Source organism: Aquarana catesbeiana, linkage group LG09 (genome assembly GCF_042186555.1).
Source record: "Aquarana catesbeiana isolate 2022-GZ linkage group LG09, ASM4218655v1, whole genome shotgun sequence".
NCBI lineage: Eukaryota > Metazoa > Chordata > Amphibia > Anura > Ranidae > Aquarana > Aquarana catesbeiana.
In genome coordinates, this window is record NC_133332.1 from 88,325,535 (window position 1) to 88,341,464 (window position 15,930).

A 15,930-nucleotide genomic window follows, 5' to 3' on the forward strand; every position below is an offset into this window, starting at 1 on the left:
CTATTACGAACTTGGGAACCTAGACCACCTTCTTCTTAAGGATTTGTCCCCACCACAACTATCTGCAAATGACTACACAATGCTTCAGGCCTTCAGCTGGGTGTTCATCCTTCTCTTCAGCCCCTCATCTAAAATACCTTAGTCTCATGCTAGACACGGCTCAGACAAATGCTTTTTATTCAGCAAACAAACTTGTCTCTAAGATCCCATGCTCTGACTTTAAAGTGGATGTAAACTTTCACGTATACCCAGTGAAGTGGTCAGCCTCAGATGATACACAGGGATGAAACAAATCTCCCTACATAAGTTTTGCATGTATATCTGCTGTCTTCAGATTTATATATTCTTTAGAAAATTCAGATGGTGTTAGATTTTCTCTTCCTGGTCAGCACTGCAGTGAGGCCTGGGCATACAGCCAAGATAGTTGATTGGAGGAAAGGCGCACACACCCCCTCTCCTCCATAGATAGAGCCTTTCAGAACTGTTCATTGAATAGTTAAGCACTCTGCTAATATGTTTATAGAATCCTCCCCAACACAAAACTGAGGCTGCTTTTATCTCAGTTGACGGAGAATTTGTCAGAAGTTATCAGGCTGATCACAGAAGAATGGAGTAGGAGACAGCTATGGGACATAGTGCTTTGAAGAGAGATAAGAAAACACTGCAGATGTATGTGCCAGGCTCAAATTTCATAAATCGGGTTTATATCCACTTTAAATCTAGCTATCCTTAAAAATGTCCCCTCCAAACACCTATGCTGACTTTCCTGTGTAAAAAAGATGCATAATAAACCATAAAAAATACCGCGCTAACATAAAGGTTGTGCTACTAATGATTAGTAGAATAAAACAAGCTGCAATCCTAGAGTGAGGCGTGCACACAAATATGTAAAAGAAATCAAAAAAAGACTGCGCTAGAATACCTATTGAACACCTTGTATGATTAGGTAATTAATAAAAAAGCAATAAGTCAATTATTCAAAGGTAAATGAATGAAAATAGGTGAACCGAATATGACACAGATGATGACATTGAAATATATGTGTCAACTGCCAAGAATATGTCCAAAGGATTGGTGAAAATGTTCAAAAAAGAAAAGTGAGTCTCTGAAGTCAGAGCTTGATAAAGGGTGATCAAACGGTTAACACTCAGCACCCAGTGAGAAATCCTCCACCTTATAAGATATACGCTTACCAGAGGTAAGCTGGATAATAGCTTATCTATGGATATCCACACAGGGGACACAACTCTATGGACCTCCTCGCCAGGAAGGGGTAGACAGGAACTCTCTTGCAGCGGACCTCAGACAGCATACCAAGGGGACCCAGAAATAAAAGGAATTTCCTCCATAGTGTGAATCCGTTTTGTATTTTATTGTGAAATAAGGTAAAAGCACTTACATAAAATCTGGTTAAAATCACAGAGACAGCCGGCCGGCTAGCATACACCCGTTCGGTGAGATGAAACGATGACGTCAGCGCGTCGACCTTCCGACGTACGTTTCGTCCTATTGGACGTCGTCATGGGAACGGGCGACGCACTGACTCATCGCTACTTATAGGAACAAATCGAAACCAAGCCTCGCTGTGAAGCTCGGATGGCGTCATCACAACATCCGGTTGGAAGGGGATGTGTGTATCAAATAACATGGCATAGGCTGACGTTTCCCTCGTCAGCCAATCATAGCATCCTATTGTGAGGGAAGAGTTAGATTAGTAAAACACATTGGAGGGCGTGATCGAAAACTAATACACGCCATCTAGTGGACTGAATGAAATAAACATTCAAAACCACATACTGTTGCGTGGAAGGAAAAAATAACCAGTAAATTAAAATAGAAAAAATAAAAAAGAATTGAAAAAACTTATGTAGATAGAATTGTGATATCTAAATGTTAGAAAAAATGACTTATTGACGCCATCAGAGAATCAAAGGAAGCTTGCAAAATTGTATGAACATCATATCAATATAAATATTGTAATGCAAAAATAAAAATGAAATAAAACTCATCCAAATAATGCGTAGAGAATATCACCCCTCACATCCTACTCAGTAGATTAGATGAAATGATGATAGGATAATGGAATTTAAACCATACAGTATATTGATTTAAGAATTATCTAGAAAAGCGTTTAAATCTACGTCAACATTGAGCCCAAAGGGGGTATAACACTTCAATCTGTGTATCCAGGTCATCTCGAGTCTGGAAATCCCTCGTAAAACAGACCCTCCCCTCCAATGTGGAGTGTACCTATCAATACCTAAAAAGATAGTTTTCCTGGGGTCACGATCATGTACTTCTAGGTAGTGTCTTGAGACCGGGTGTTTGGGAAAACCAGTTAGGATGTTGGTAATATGCTCGTTAAGCCTTACGGATAAGGGGCGCTTGGTTCTTCCTACATATTGTAGGCCGCAAGGGCATTGAAGAAGGTACACCACTCGCTCTGTGGAACACGTGATAAATGGTCTGATCTCATATTCCATCTGAGTGCTGGTGGAAATGAAGTTATGTGTCCTTCTATGTGTGCAACCACTAAGGGAACAAACCCTACACCTCCTACACTGATAAAAACCAGTCATGTATTCAAAAAATCCTTTTTTAATGAGAGGAGGATCTAAGACATTCGGAGCCACTCTATTTCTAAGCGAGGGGGCACCTCTATAAATTACCTGTGGTTTCTCTCACGGTGAGGCTTCTTAGTTTCGAGTAAAGTACATCTATCAATCTTGGCCACTTCATCCAATGTGTTCCTCAGAGATGTCTCCACGTAGCCCTTTTCTAGGAAACGTTTTAATAGAATATCCGCTCGGGCTAGAAATTCAGCATGGTTAGAACAATTACGTTTTAAACGGATAAATTGGCTTTTCGGCACAGACTTCAACCAGGCCTCATAGTGGCAGCTGTCAGTCGGTATGTAGGAATTCCGATCTGTGTTTTTAAAGAAGGTGGCTGTGGTGAATTCCCCATCCTTCACACCAATCTTTAGGTCCAAGAAATTAATCTCGGACTGGCTGGCCTCATATGAAAGTTGGATCCCCCGGTCATTGTTATTCAACCCCACCATATATGCATCGAGATCATCACGATCACCATTCCATAGGAGGAGGATGTCATCTATGTATCTAGCCCACAACACCACCTGAGGTTTCTGTTGGGCATAGATGACATCCTCCTCCCACAGGGCCATAAAGAGGTTCGCCAAGCTGGGGGCATATTTTGCCCCCATGGCGACCCCCCTGTCCTGCCTATAAAACTGACCCCCAAACCAAAAATAATTTCTAGTGGCCACAAAGTGGAGTAATTGCATGATGAAACATATTTGTTCATCAAACAATGACGAATCTCGTCTAAGATAATATTCAACCGCAAACAACCCCAAGTCATGGGGTATTACGGTGTACAATGAGGCGACGTCCGCTGTCACCAACCACCAATTGGGCCCAGGGGTATAATTGGAGAGCAAATTGATTACATGACGGGTATCCTTTAGGTACGACGGCATCTTAGTAACTAATGGCTGCAGGTAGAAATCTATATACCTGCCCACCCGGGATGATACGGAATCAATTCCACTAACAATTGGACGTCCCGGGGGGCAGGTAGGATGCTTGTGAATTTTTGGCAGGTAATAAAGAACAGGGGTACGGGGGGCTTTCGGTACCAAATAGGATTTCTCCTTGTTATTTAGGATACCCTGCTCTGATCCAAACTTAATCAGCACCTCCAATTCTTTTTTATACTGAACTTTTGGGTCTGATCTAAGGGGGGTATAGGTGTCACGATCCCCTAATATGTTAGACATTTCTTTGAGGTAATCATTCCTGTCCAGAACTATAATGCCACCCCCCTTATCTGCTGGTCTGATTACTAAGTTTTTGTTGTGACACAAAGAGTCCAAACCAGTTTTCAAATTCCTGTCAAAATATACTCTTTTAAGGGGTAATTCCTCTAAATCTTTAAGGACTAGATCCTTAAACACCTTCAATGAAGGGGCTACAGCTCCAGGAGGATTGAAAAGGGAGGCATTTGATAACCCAGAGTGACGGTACTCATTGGGACCAGTTATAGTATTAGTGATAGGGTTAGAGGTTAAATATCTCTTAATATTGACCTTACGGACAAATTTGTGCACATCTATAAAAGTTTGAAACTTATTTAAACCTCTCGGTGGTGCAAATTTGAGACCCTTGTTGAGTAAGGATTTCTCAGAATCATTTAAGGAAACAGAACTTAAATTAAATATGCCATTACTGGTTATGCTTTTATCCTTTTTAGATCGCACCCGCCTCCCCCCTCTAGTTCCTCTCTTTGGTCGGCTGGCCTTTTGGTGCCTTGGCCTGGCCTGTGAAAACCCCATTGCTGGTAATTGGAGTTGGAGGGGCCCGGTATGTTCCCATCATCCATGGGTCCCCCCAATCTGGGATGGAACTGTGGAGCCAATTCATTGCGTACTTCCATGATAGTAGAACTGGTAGGGGGGCCATCGAGGTCGCTTAAAGGGTAAAATTGATTGTGGGTACTAATATTGTATTCCGAGTACCCTCTGCTGTAATTTCTGGGTCCAGAATTCTGAAATTCTCGAGACCTACCTTCATAGTACCCTGTATTGGGGTCATAATTGGGGCCATAAGAACGGTCTGGGTGGGCTTCAAAATTAAAAATGCGGGGAGATGGCAAATGGTCCTCATATCCATTGTATTGATCGTGTGGTCTACCCCCCTTAAAAGAGTATATTTTGACAGGAATTTGAAAACTGGTTTGGACTCTTTGTGTCACAACAAAAACTTAGTAATCAGACCAGCAGATAAGGGGGGTGGCATTATAGTTCTGGACAGGAATGATTACCTCAAAGAAATGTCTAACATATTGGGGGATCGTGACACCTATACCCCCCTTAGATCAGACCCAAAAGTTCAGTATAAAAAAGAATTGGAGGTGCTGATTAAGTTTGGATCAGAGCAGGGTATCCTAAATAACAAGGAGAAATCCTATTTGGTACCGAAAGCCCCCCGTACCCCTGTTCTTTATTACCTGCCAAAAATTCACAAGCATCCTACCTGCCCCCCGGGACGTCCAATTGTTAGTGGAATTGATTCCGTATCATCCCGGGTGGGCAGGTATATAGATTTCTACCTGCAGCCATTAGTTACTAAGATGCCGTCGTACCTAAAGGATACCCGTCATGTAATCAATTTGCTCTCCAATTATACCCCTGGGCCCAATTGGTGGTTGGTGACAGCGGACGTCGCCTCATTGTACACCGTAATACCCCATGACTTGGGGTTGTTTGCGGTTGAATATTATCTTAGACGAGATTCGTCATTGTTTGATGAACAAATATGTTTCATCATGCAATTACTCCACTTTGTGGCCACTAGAAATTATTTTTGGTTTGGGGGTCAGTTTTATAGGCAGGACAGGGGGGTCGCCATGGGGGCAAAATATGCCCCCAGCTTGGCGAACCTCTTTATGGCCCTGTGGGAGGAGGATGTCATCTATGCCCAACAGAAACCTCAGGTGGTGTTGTGGGCTAGATACATAGATGACATCCTCCTCCTATGGAATGGTGATCGTGATGATCTCGATGCATATATGGTGGGGTTGAATAACAATGACCGGGGGATCCAACTTTCATATGAGGCCAGCCAGTCCGAGATTAATTTCTTGGACCTAAAGATTGGTGTGAAGGATGGGGAATTCACCACAGCCACCTTCTTTAAAAACACAGATCGGAATTCCTACATACCGACTGACAGCTGCCACTATGAGGCCTGGTTGAAGTCTGTGCCGAAAAGCCAATTTATCCGTTTAAAACGTAATTGTTCTAACCATGCTGAATTTCTAGCCCAAGCGGATATTCTATTAAAACGTTTCCTAGAAAAGGGCTACGTGGAGACATCTCTGAGGAACACATTGGATGAAGTGGCCAAGATTGATAGATGTACTTTACTCGAAACTAAGAAGCCTCACCGTGAGAGATTACCCGCCATTCCTTTTATTACCACCTATTCCTTCCAACATAACAATGTAGCTAAACTAATAAAAAAACATTGGCATGTTCTTAAAAATGACCATGTGCTTGGTCCTATCCTTCCGGCTAAACCACAGGTAATTTATAGAGGTGCCCCCTCGCTTAGAAATAGAGTGGCTCCGAATGTCTTAGATCCTCCTCTCATTAAAAAAGGATTTTTTGAATACATGACTGGTTTTTATCAGTGTAGGAGGTGTAGGGTTTGTTCCCTTAGTGGTTGCACACATAGAAGGACACATAACTTCATTTCCACCAGCACTCAGATGGAATATGAGATCAGACCATTTATCACGTGTTCCACAGAGCGAGTGGTGTACCTTCTTCAATGCCCTTGCGGCCTACAATATGTAGGAAGAACCAAGCGCCCCTTATCCGTAAGGCTTAACGAGCATATTACCAACATCCTAACTGGTTTTCCCAAACACCCGGTCTCAAGACACTACCTAGAAGTACATGATCGTGACCCCAGGAAAACTATCTTTTTAGGTATTGATAGGTACACTCCACATTGGAGGGGAGGGTCTGTTTTACGAGGGATTTCCAGACTCGAGATGACCTGGATACACAGATTGAAGTGTTATACCCCCTTTGGGCTCAATGTTGACGTAGATTTAAACGCTTTTCTAGATAATTCTTAAATCAATATACTGTATGGTTTAAATTCCATTATCCTATCATCATTTCATCTAATCTACTGAGTAGGATGTGAGGGGTGATATTCTCTACGCATTATTTGGATGAGTTTTATTTCATTTTTATTTTTGCATTACAATATTTATATTGATATGATGTTCATACAATTTTGCAAGCTTCCTTTGATTCTCTGATGGCGTCAATAAGTCATTTTTTCTAACATTTAGATATCACAATTCTATCTACATAAGTTTTTTCAATTCTTTTTTATTTTTTCTATTTTAATTTACTGGTTATTTTTTCCTTCCACGCAACAGTATGTGGTTTTGAATGTTTATTTCATTCAGTCCACTAGATGGCGTGTATTAGTTTTCGATCACGCCCTCCAATGTGTTTTACTAATCTAACTCTTCCCTCACAATAGGATGCTATGATTGGCTGACGAGGGAAACGTCAGCCTATGCCATGTTATTTGATACACACATCCCCTTCCAACCGGATGTTGTGATGACGCCATCCGAGCTTCACAGCGAGGCTTGGTTTCGATTTGTTCCTATAAGTAGCGATGAGTCAGTGCGTCGCCCGTTCCCATGACGACGTCCAATAGGACGAAACGTACGTCGGAAGGTCGACGCGCTGACGTCATCGTTTCATCTCACCGAACGGGTGTATGCTAGCCGGCCGGCTGTCTCTGTGATTTTAACCAGATTTTATGTAAGTGCTTTTACCTTATTTCACAATAAAATACAAAACGGATTCACACTATGGAGGAAATTCCTTTTATTTCTGGGTCCCCTTGGTATGCTGTCTGAGGTCCGCTGCAAGAGAGTTCCTGTCTACCCCTTCCTGGCGAGGAGGTCCATAGAGTTGTGTCCCCTGTGTGGATATCCATAGATAAGCTATTATCCAGCTTACCTCTGGTAAGCGTATATCTTATAAGGTGGAGGATTTCTCACTGGGTGCTGAGTGTTAACCGTTTGATCACCCTTTATCAAGCTCTGACTTCAGAGACTCACTTTTCTTTTTTGAACATTTTCACCAATCCTTTGGACATATTCTTGGCAGTTGACACATATATTTCAATGTCATCATCTGTGTCATATTCGGTTCACCTATTTTCATTCATTTACCTTTGAATAATTGACTTATTGCTTTTTTATTAATTACCTAATCATACAAGGTGTTCAATAGGTATTCTAGCGCAGTCTTTTTTTGATTTCTTTTAAAAAAGATGCATGTCCTTGTGTTAGCCAACAGCAGCTGCAGGGGAAAGGAGGAGCGCCAACAACAAATGGGCCATGGAAGCCAATGTGTGACATCACTGCTGCAGGCTTTACCAGCCATTGATGAGCGCTCTCTTCTCTCTCCTGCAGCTGAAATTACAACATCAGAGGATATCATTCTCTTCTTGCCACAGTCTATAGCTGAAACAGGAAAAGTGGAGTAATCCACCTGGCTATGTTGTGTGGCAAGTTTGTGTCAGTCTCGGGACTGGATAGACAGAAATACATGTGTCTTTTGCAGGAAAATTCACATACATTTATCTAAATTGTATATTTAGCTGTTTGTCTATCTAAATGATACAAACTTCACATAGTGTTTCACTTAAAAACTGTTCACATTATGACTGTTTAAATCTCTGATACACTGTATTCTTATAGGTGAAGATCCAGGGACAGAACAAGGAGATGCTCGCAGCTGCTTGTCAGATGTTCCTAGGTAAATCAGAAAACGAGGTGGCTCATATCGCTCTGGAAACCTTGGAGGGTCACCAACGTGCCATCATGGCCCACATGACTGTGGAGGTAAGCTGTGATTGGAGCATCAAGAATTGTAGTATTGTTTTGAAGTTTAGTAGTAGAATTGGTGCTGACAATGGTGCTGCTTTCATTGATTGGTATTTAGGAAAACACGATCGTTCACTGTTCTGATGTTGCTGAACTGATGAAAAGTGAAATATATCTGGTTTCTCTTGGGTATTGCACCTTTCTTTTTTCGATTTGCCTTATTAAAGCAGAGGTCCACCCTAAAAAAAAAAAAAAAAAAAAAAATTATATTAACAGGCACCTTAAAATCTGTTAAACATTTGAAAAAAATTTTTTTTTTACTTAACAGAAATGCCTGTTGCTAGGCAGTCGTCCTAATCTTCCACTTCCTAGTCTGTGGAGCTGCTCGTTCTGGTCTTCCCTCGCGTTGTCTCCTGGGAAATGGAACCCGCTGTCTTCTGGGACCTGGGTGTGTCCCAGAAGACAGCTGGCCATTCACAAAGCGCCGCGCGACTCGCACATGCGCAGTAGGAAACGGGCAGTGAAGCCGCAAGGCTCCACTGCCTGTTTTCCTTAGTTAGAATGGAGGCACTGGCACCCGATCCGATGGAAGATTCGGCCTCAGGGGGCCGACATTGCGGGCTCCCTGGACAAGTAAGTGTCCTTATTAAAAGTCAGCGGCTACAGTGTTAGCAGCTGCTGACTTTTCAAGAAAAAAAAATTTCGGCTGGAACACCGCTTTAAGGCAAAACTTATGCAACAGCACCCTCCTCCATTAGCAACATGTTCCTGATCCCTCACTGTTCCACCACTGTTTCTATTAGGGATGCACCGGACCCTGTTTTGTGCCAGCAAGTATGACTACCGATATGTGTGCTCAAGTACTCACTGATACCAATTACCGTTACCTTTGCAGTGTGATTTGAGCCTATACAAAATAAATGGGCTCAAATCGCCCTGCAAAGAATCACATATGATTTGAACAGGAATGTGGTGCGATTCCTGTATGAATTACATGCAGTTTCCTGCATCGCTCCTGTGTAAACCCAGGCTGAAGTCACTATGACATGCATGCTATGGTTCACACAGGAGCGGTGCTGGAAACCGCATGTGATTCGTACAGGAATCGCACCGCATTCTTGTTCAAATCACATGCGATTCTTCAAAGTGTGATTTGAGCCCATTCATTTTGTATGGGCTCAAATCGCACTACAAAGGTATCGGTTTTAGGTATCGGAGCATTTACATGAGTAAAAGAACTAGTGAAAATGCTTTGTATCGGTATCGGTGCAACCCTAGTTTTTTACAGTATGTTCTACTATGGATCTTTATCTTCCGATATGTTCTCTGTTCCATCATTGGGTGGCCAGACATAATGTAACTGGATTTATATCGTCCAGACTTCTGTGATGGCAGCACCTAGCAGCAGTCGTGAGGCTTTCAGATGTCTATATGAGGGAGGCTTATACAGGTAAACCTCATGCCTAACATATGTTAAAAGTGTATCTGAAGGCACAACCTTTTTTCTTTAGCGTATATCACAAGACTCAGAACCACCATATTATTCCTTACCCATAGGGTTATGCGCCACCTACAGGTTGTTAGACATTGGCAAAAAAAGAGACACAGGAAGTCCTCCCCTATATAACCCCACCCATACAGGAAGTACCTCAGTTTTGTAGCAAGCAATGAACCACCACACAGAGGGGATGGATCTCTGTGTTCCCGTGCTTTACTTTAAGATAAGGATTTTACAAACAGTACAAAAATGCAGTTTTCTCGGTTTTTCTCCAGTGAGGGCTGAATTACAGGCAGTGATAGTAGTAGTAGGGATCTGCCAGAGCCTTAATGAGGAAACGTATCCTCTGTGTAGGTGATAATCTCGACAAACAGGGAGTCTGAGCAGACTTCCCTCGGCTCTTTGTTTTTGCTGAGGATGCGTTTATTTTTTTAATACAGTGCCTTGAAAAAGTATTCATACCCCTTGAAATTTTCCACGTTTTGTTATGTTGCAACCAAAAACATGTATTTTATTAGGATTTTATGTGCTAGACCAACACAAAGTGGCACATAATTGTGAAGTGAAAGGAAAATGATAAATGTTTTTCAAAACTTTTTACAAATATCTGAAAAGTGTGGCGTGCATTTGTATTAAAGCCCCCCTGAGTCAATACTTTGTAGAACCACCTTTCACTGCAATTACAGCTGCAAGTCTTTTGGGTATATCTGTACCAGCTTTGCACAAAATGTTTGCCTATTTTGCTTTACAAAATCACTTAAGCTCTGTGAGATTGGATGGAGAGCGTCTGTGAACAGCAATTTTCAAGTCTTGCCACAGATTCTCAATTGGATTTAGGTTTGGACTTTGACTGGGCCATTCTAACGCATGAATATGCTTGAAACGAAACCATTCCATAGTAGCTCTGGCTGTATGTTTAGGGTCGTTGTCCTGCTGGAAGGTGAACCTCCACCCCAGTGTCAAGTCTTTCGCAGACCCTAACAGGTTTTCTACTAAGATTGCCCTGTATTTGGCTCCATCCATCTTCCCATCAACCCTGACCAGCTTCCCTGTCCCTCCTGAAGAAGAGCATCCCCACTACATGATGCTGCCACCACTATGTTTCACGGTGGGGATGGTGTGTTCAGGGTGATGTGCAGTGTTAGTTTTCCGCCACACATAGCGTTTTGCTTTTAGGCCAAAAAGTTAAATTTTGGTCTCATCTAACCAGAAGCACCTTCTTTCACATGTTTGCTGTGTCCCCCGCATGGCTTCCTAAAAACTGGACTTCTTTTGGTCTTCTTTCAACAATGGCGTTCTTCTTGCCACTCTTCCATAAAGGCCAGATTTGTGGAATGCACGACTAATAGTTGTCCTGTGGACAGATTCTCCCACCCTTGCTGTGGATCTTTGCAGCTCCTCCAGAGCTACCAGGGACCTCTTGGCTGCTTCTCTGATTAATGCTCTCCTTGCCCGGTCTGTCAGTTTAGGTGGATGGCCATGTTTTGGTAGGTTTGCAGTTGTGCCATACACTTTCCATTTTCACATGATGGATTGAACAGTGTTCCGTGAGATGTTCAAAGCTTGGGATATTTCTTTATCGTACATCATGGGACACAGAGCACCATAGTAATCACTATGTGGGTATATAGGCACTTCTAGGTGATGGACACTGGTATACCCAATACAGGAATTTCACTCCCTATATAACCCCTCCTCATCCAGGAGTACTCAGTTTTTCCGCCAGTGTCTAAGGTGTTGGTCACGAGTGAAGATGTGCTCTGCAGAGCTCCAAAGCTGGAGGCATTCCTGCTGGATCTAAACAGCCTTCATAGACCATATCCATCCAAAGTGCCACTGAGGCCAAGGTGGATGGTACCCGGGCCTCGTATACGAAGCACAAGTTTTTGCCTGTAACGCCTCTTTGCAGGGCTGGTCCCCAGGACTTTTTGGACATGCTACATTACCTAAAGTTTTTCCTGAGGGGTGCTATACAGGTCCAAGGGAGTGGAACCCCTATAATAGGGACCCGGTCCTTGAAGGTTTGCTAACGCAGCCTGCTGTGATGGGTAAAGTTTGGATCTGTCTGTCACAGCAGTATCCTGCAGCAAAGAAAAGGTAAGGGAAGAAGCCTAGGAACTGTAAAAAGTCCACCTATGCTTTTTTTCTTCCATAAGTAAAATTTTGTCATGCCTAAAGGCTCTACTAGAGGGAGTAAATGCATACCTTAGTACGTTGCTTCTCATACAGCTCAGAAGTCCCAGCTAAACAGCACGTGTGTGGTCTCAGCAAGCCAGGGGGGATTTCTCATCCAGAAACACGGCATGTTTGTTTTTTTCCCCCTGGGGAAAGGGAGGTACAACAGTTGTTTGTTTGGGGGGGCGGCGGCTTTCGTAGATTTATTTCCTTATTCCCCACATACGTTTTTCAAAAGTTTTTTTTCTTGGAGTACATCATGGGACACAGAGGTCCCTCCTCTCTTTCTGGGGTTTAGATATATTGCTTTGCTACAAAAACTGAGGTACTCCTGGAAGGAGGAGGGGGTTATATAGGGAGTGAACTTCCTGTATTGGGTATACCAGTGTCCATTACCTGAAGGTGCCTATATACCCATTTAGTTAATAACTTTGGCTCTGTGTCCCCTGATGTACTCCAAGAAAAGGATTTTACAGGTAAGCTGTAATAAATATCCTATTTTTACTCACTGAACTGCAACTTCATTTATAACGTTTGTATCGTGTGTTTTTTCAGGATTTTTGGTGGATATTCTGTCTCTATCATTTAAAATACACCTATGATAAAAATTATAGACCCTTCATTTCTATGTAAGTGCGCAAACTTACAAAATCTGCAGGGGACCAAAAAAATTTTTTTTCCCCACTGTGTAATGTTATGTGAAGATTCTTGATGAAATTAAATAATGATTGGTGGTCCTGTGTGGGGCTCTTTGGTCAGGCACATCTTGTTATGGGGTCAGAACCGTCTCCTAATTGTGCTTCTGCATTGTCATCCTGCACTCCTGGTATAGACTACAAGCCGCTGTGCTGACAAATTGCGCAGGTATGGTCCACCATTATCGCTACCAGGAAGCTGGTCCAGAACAATGATGTGCATGTAAGCAGGAAGTGGCTGAAAGGCTTGTGGATTTCAGCAGTGCTGACATAGGGAAAAAAAATATGAAAACAATGTATGAATAGAAACATGGCAACAGTTTATTGTACACTGTGCTTTAGCAAAATACATTTCACCCAGGGAGGGTTTAGATCCACTTTATGTAAAACATTTTTCTCATATTTTCCAAACACTTTTTCATCAGGAAATCTACAAGGATAGGCAGAAGTTCTCAGAGCAAGTCTTTAAAGTGGCCTCTTCGGACCTTGTAAACATGGGAATCAGCGTTGTGAGCTACACCTTGAAGGACATTCATGATGACCAAGTAAATAAAAAGAAAAAAAGGAAGACATGAGGAGCACTGGAGATGGTTTCAGCATCTCATAGTTTTTGTCTTCACTTCTTTAGGACTACCTACACTCTCTGGGAAAGGCTCGGACAGCTCAGGTACAGAAGGATGCCAGAATTGGTGAGGCTGTGGCCAAGCGAGATGCTGGAATTAAGGTGATCACTGATGTCTGCTAATTCTTGAAAAATTTAAGTCCTTTATGTTACATAGCAGAGGACTTAATATTCCTCATCAATTATACACTAAAAACTGAACTCCAGGCAAATAAGACACACATTACTGCCGCTTTGTATTAATTACTACATCATGACATGTATTTATTTAACCGTAAATACCTGAGTTTGACTTGGTGTCAGCCACTTGTAATCCTCTCTACAGCAGAGTTCAGTGCTTATGTGTGAACAAGGTACAATGTATATGCTGATAGGAGGAGCTAGCAGAGTCACAGAGGTGGGCTTGTCAGTGTGTTGCTTCTGCTTTTACTAACAAGTCACAGGCTGGGAGAAGATCAAGATCTGTAAATATTACATAACTGCAGCAGAGAAAATTATGCCTTCTCCTCTTTCGGACATTGCTGTGCTGTATGGCATATTAGTTTAGATCTCAGGATGGGCAGTCATATAAGTCTTTTGGCAGGAAAAAAACGCTCTCCTGTGTGTAAGAAGAGAAAAAGACGAATGGCTAACCTACGTTAAAGAAACGTGCCACATCCAGTGTTTAAGAAAAAAGCAAGAGGGGTTCCCCTAAATGGACTTTTAAGGCACTCAATTATATTGTATATAAAAAGTGTAGCAGAGTATACAAGATCATGTAATAGTAAATGAATTTTATTTATGAAAAAACAACATTAAAAGGTTATAACGAAACATTGATTTGTCTGAACAATACGTTTCTATCACCATACAAAATATGTGCATGAAAAAACTTCCTCACACCCAACGCGTTTCGGTATATAGTCTAGTCCTTCTTCAGGGGTGCAGAAAGTAAGAGGGGCTCATCTAAGCTGTAATTAAAGGTAAATGATCAGTAAATTGCCCAAACATGTAAGAGTACAAAAGACTACATGCTTACAGTGTTACAATCCAGTACTTAAATAAAGTTAGATGGTGAGGTAGTTTTACAATGCTTCACATTAAAAACTTGCAGTTTAGGATAGCACCGAGTAATTGAGCTGGTGGGAAAGCTGTCTTAAGGCAAGAAAAGGGGCATCAGAAAAATCTGTGAGTGTAGGCTGAGTAATGATGTCCCTAGGAGGCAGAAGTCCCCCCTGCACTCCACGGCAGCTAGGCGGCCAGAAGAATATACTGAGGCAAATGGAATCCCTGGGAGTAGAGAAAAAATATGCTAAAAAGTATATCCATGTGTTGGATGTGTAGTAGGGTTAAATATTCTAGGATTCAACAAAATCAGGAGAGGTATGTATATATGTTTGTGTATGTGTGTGTGTGTGTGTATATATATATATATGAGAGAGAGAGAGAGAGAGAGATTAGCCTGGAGTTCAGCTTTAAAAAGGACCTTGTATGGGAGGATGACAGGATTTTCTGTGTTACAGGAAGCAGCGGCCCTACAGGAGAAAGTTTCCGCCCAGTACATCAACGAAATTGAGATGGCTAAAGCTCAAAGAGACTTTGAGCTGAAGAAGGCCATTTACGACCTGGAAGTAAACACCAGAAAAGCAGAGAGTGACCTAGCCTTCCAGTTACAGGTATAACCATCAATGCCTATTGTGACTCTACGTTAGGACACAGAAAGCTGATCTTTTGCCCACTTGTCTGCAGGTGGCCAAGACAAAGCAGAAGATTGAGGAACAGAAGGTTCAGGTCCAGGTGGTGGAGAGGACTCAACAGATTCAACTACAAGACCAGGAGATTATGAGGAAGGAGAAAGAGCTGGAGGCCAGAATCAAGAAACCAGCAGATGCAGAGCGGTACAGACTGGAGAAACTGGCTGAGGCAGAGAGGTTAGCTATATTCCCTTTTACTACTGTCCATGTTCTTTGCTCCTTATCAGTGTGTTTACCATCTCTTGTCTTCCGTCTGCAGGATGAAGCTCATTACTGAAGCTGAGGCAGAAGCTGAGTCCATCAGGGTAAGCAGACTTGCACTATATGGCCGAATATTATGTGAACATCTCCATTTTGTTGCGTTCAGGTGTTTCCAGTAAAGGGTACTGTTAATGCTACACATACATACAGAGACATTTTAGACAATTGTGCCCTTCCAAACTTTTGTCAGTAGTTTGGTTACAGATATTTTCTGTTCTGTTAAGAATATGCCCCTGTGAAATTGCCAGGAATTGGAGGCCCTGAACATCTCACTCCCAGGCTCATTGCTTAGCTGCTTACAAAGCAATTTTCTCTTTAAATGGTTAAAATCTTACATAAAATCTTGGAATTCATCTTCCTAAAGACTCGTCGACTGCTTTTCAGGTAAATTTCCCACCTCTTCTCCCTAATATAAAACAAGACTTACTACATGGCATGTGGGCACCTTCTCGTGGTTTGGAAGGTGTAGCATCTTGAAAATGAATATTATGCCAC

The 15,930-nt window shown here is 42.2% G+C and overlaps 1 protein-coding gene across 1 annotated transcript in view; it reads left to right on the forward strand.

Annotated features, from left to right (window-relative positions):
- The window catches only part of FLOT1 (flotillin 1), a 54,393-nt gene that overhangs the window by 24,897 nt on the left and 13,566 nt on the right, over window positions 1-15,930 (forward strand). Inside the window, exons 5-10 of the mRNA XM_073598919.1 lie at window positions 8,326-8,469; window positions 13,245-13,364; window positions 13,448-13,543; window positions 14,944-15,096; window positions 15,170-15,351; window positions 15,434-15,479. Of these exons, the coding sequence (XP_073455020.1) occupies window positions 8,326-8,469; window positions 13,245-13,364; window positions 13,448-13,543; window positions 14,944-15,096; window positions 15,170-15,351; window positions 15,434-15,479 (741 nt within the window). The remainder of the gene's footprint in view (window positions 1-8,325; window positions 8,470-13,244; window positions 13,365-13,447; window positions 13,544-14,943; window positions 15,097-15,169; window positions 15,352-15,433; window positions 15,480-15,930) is intronic.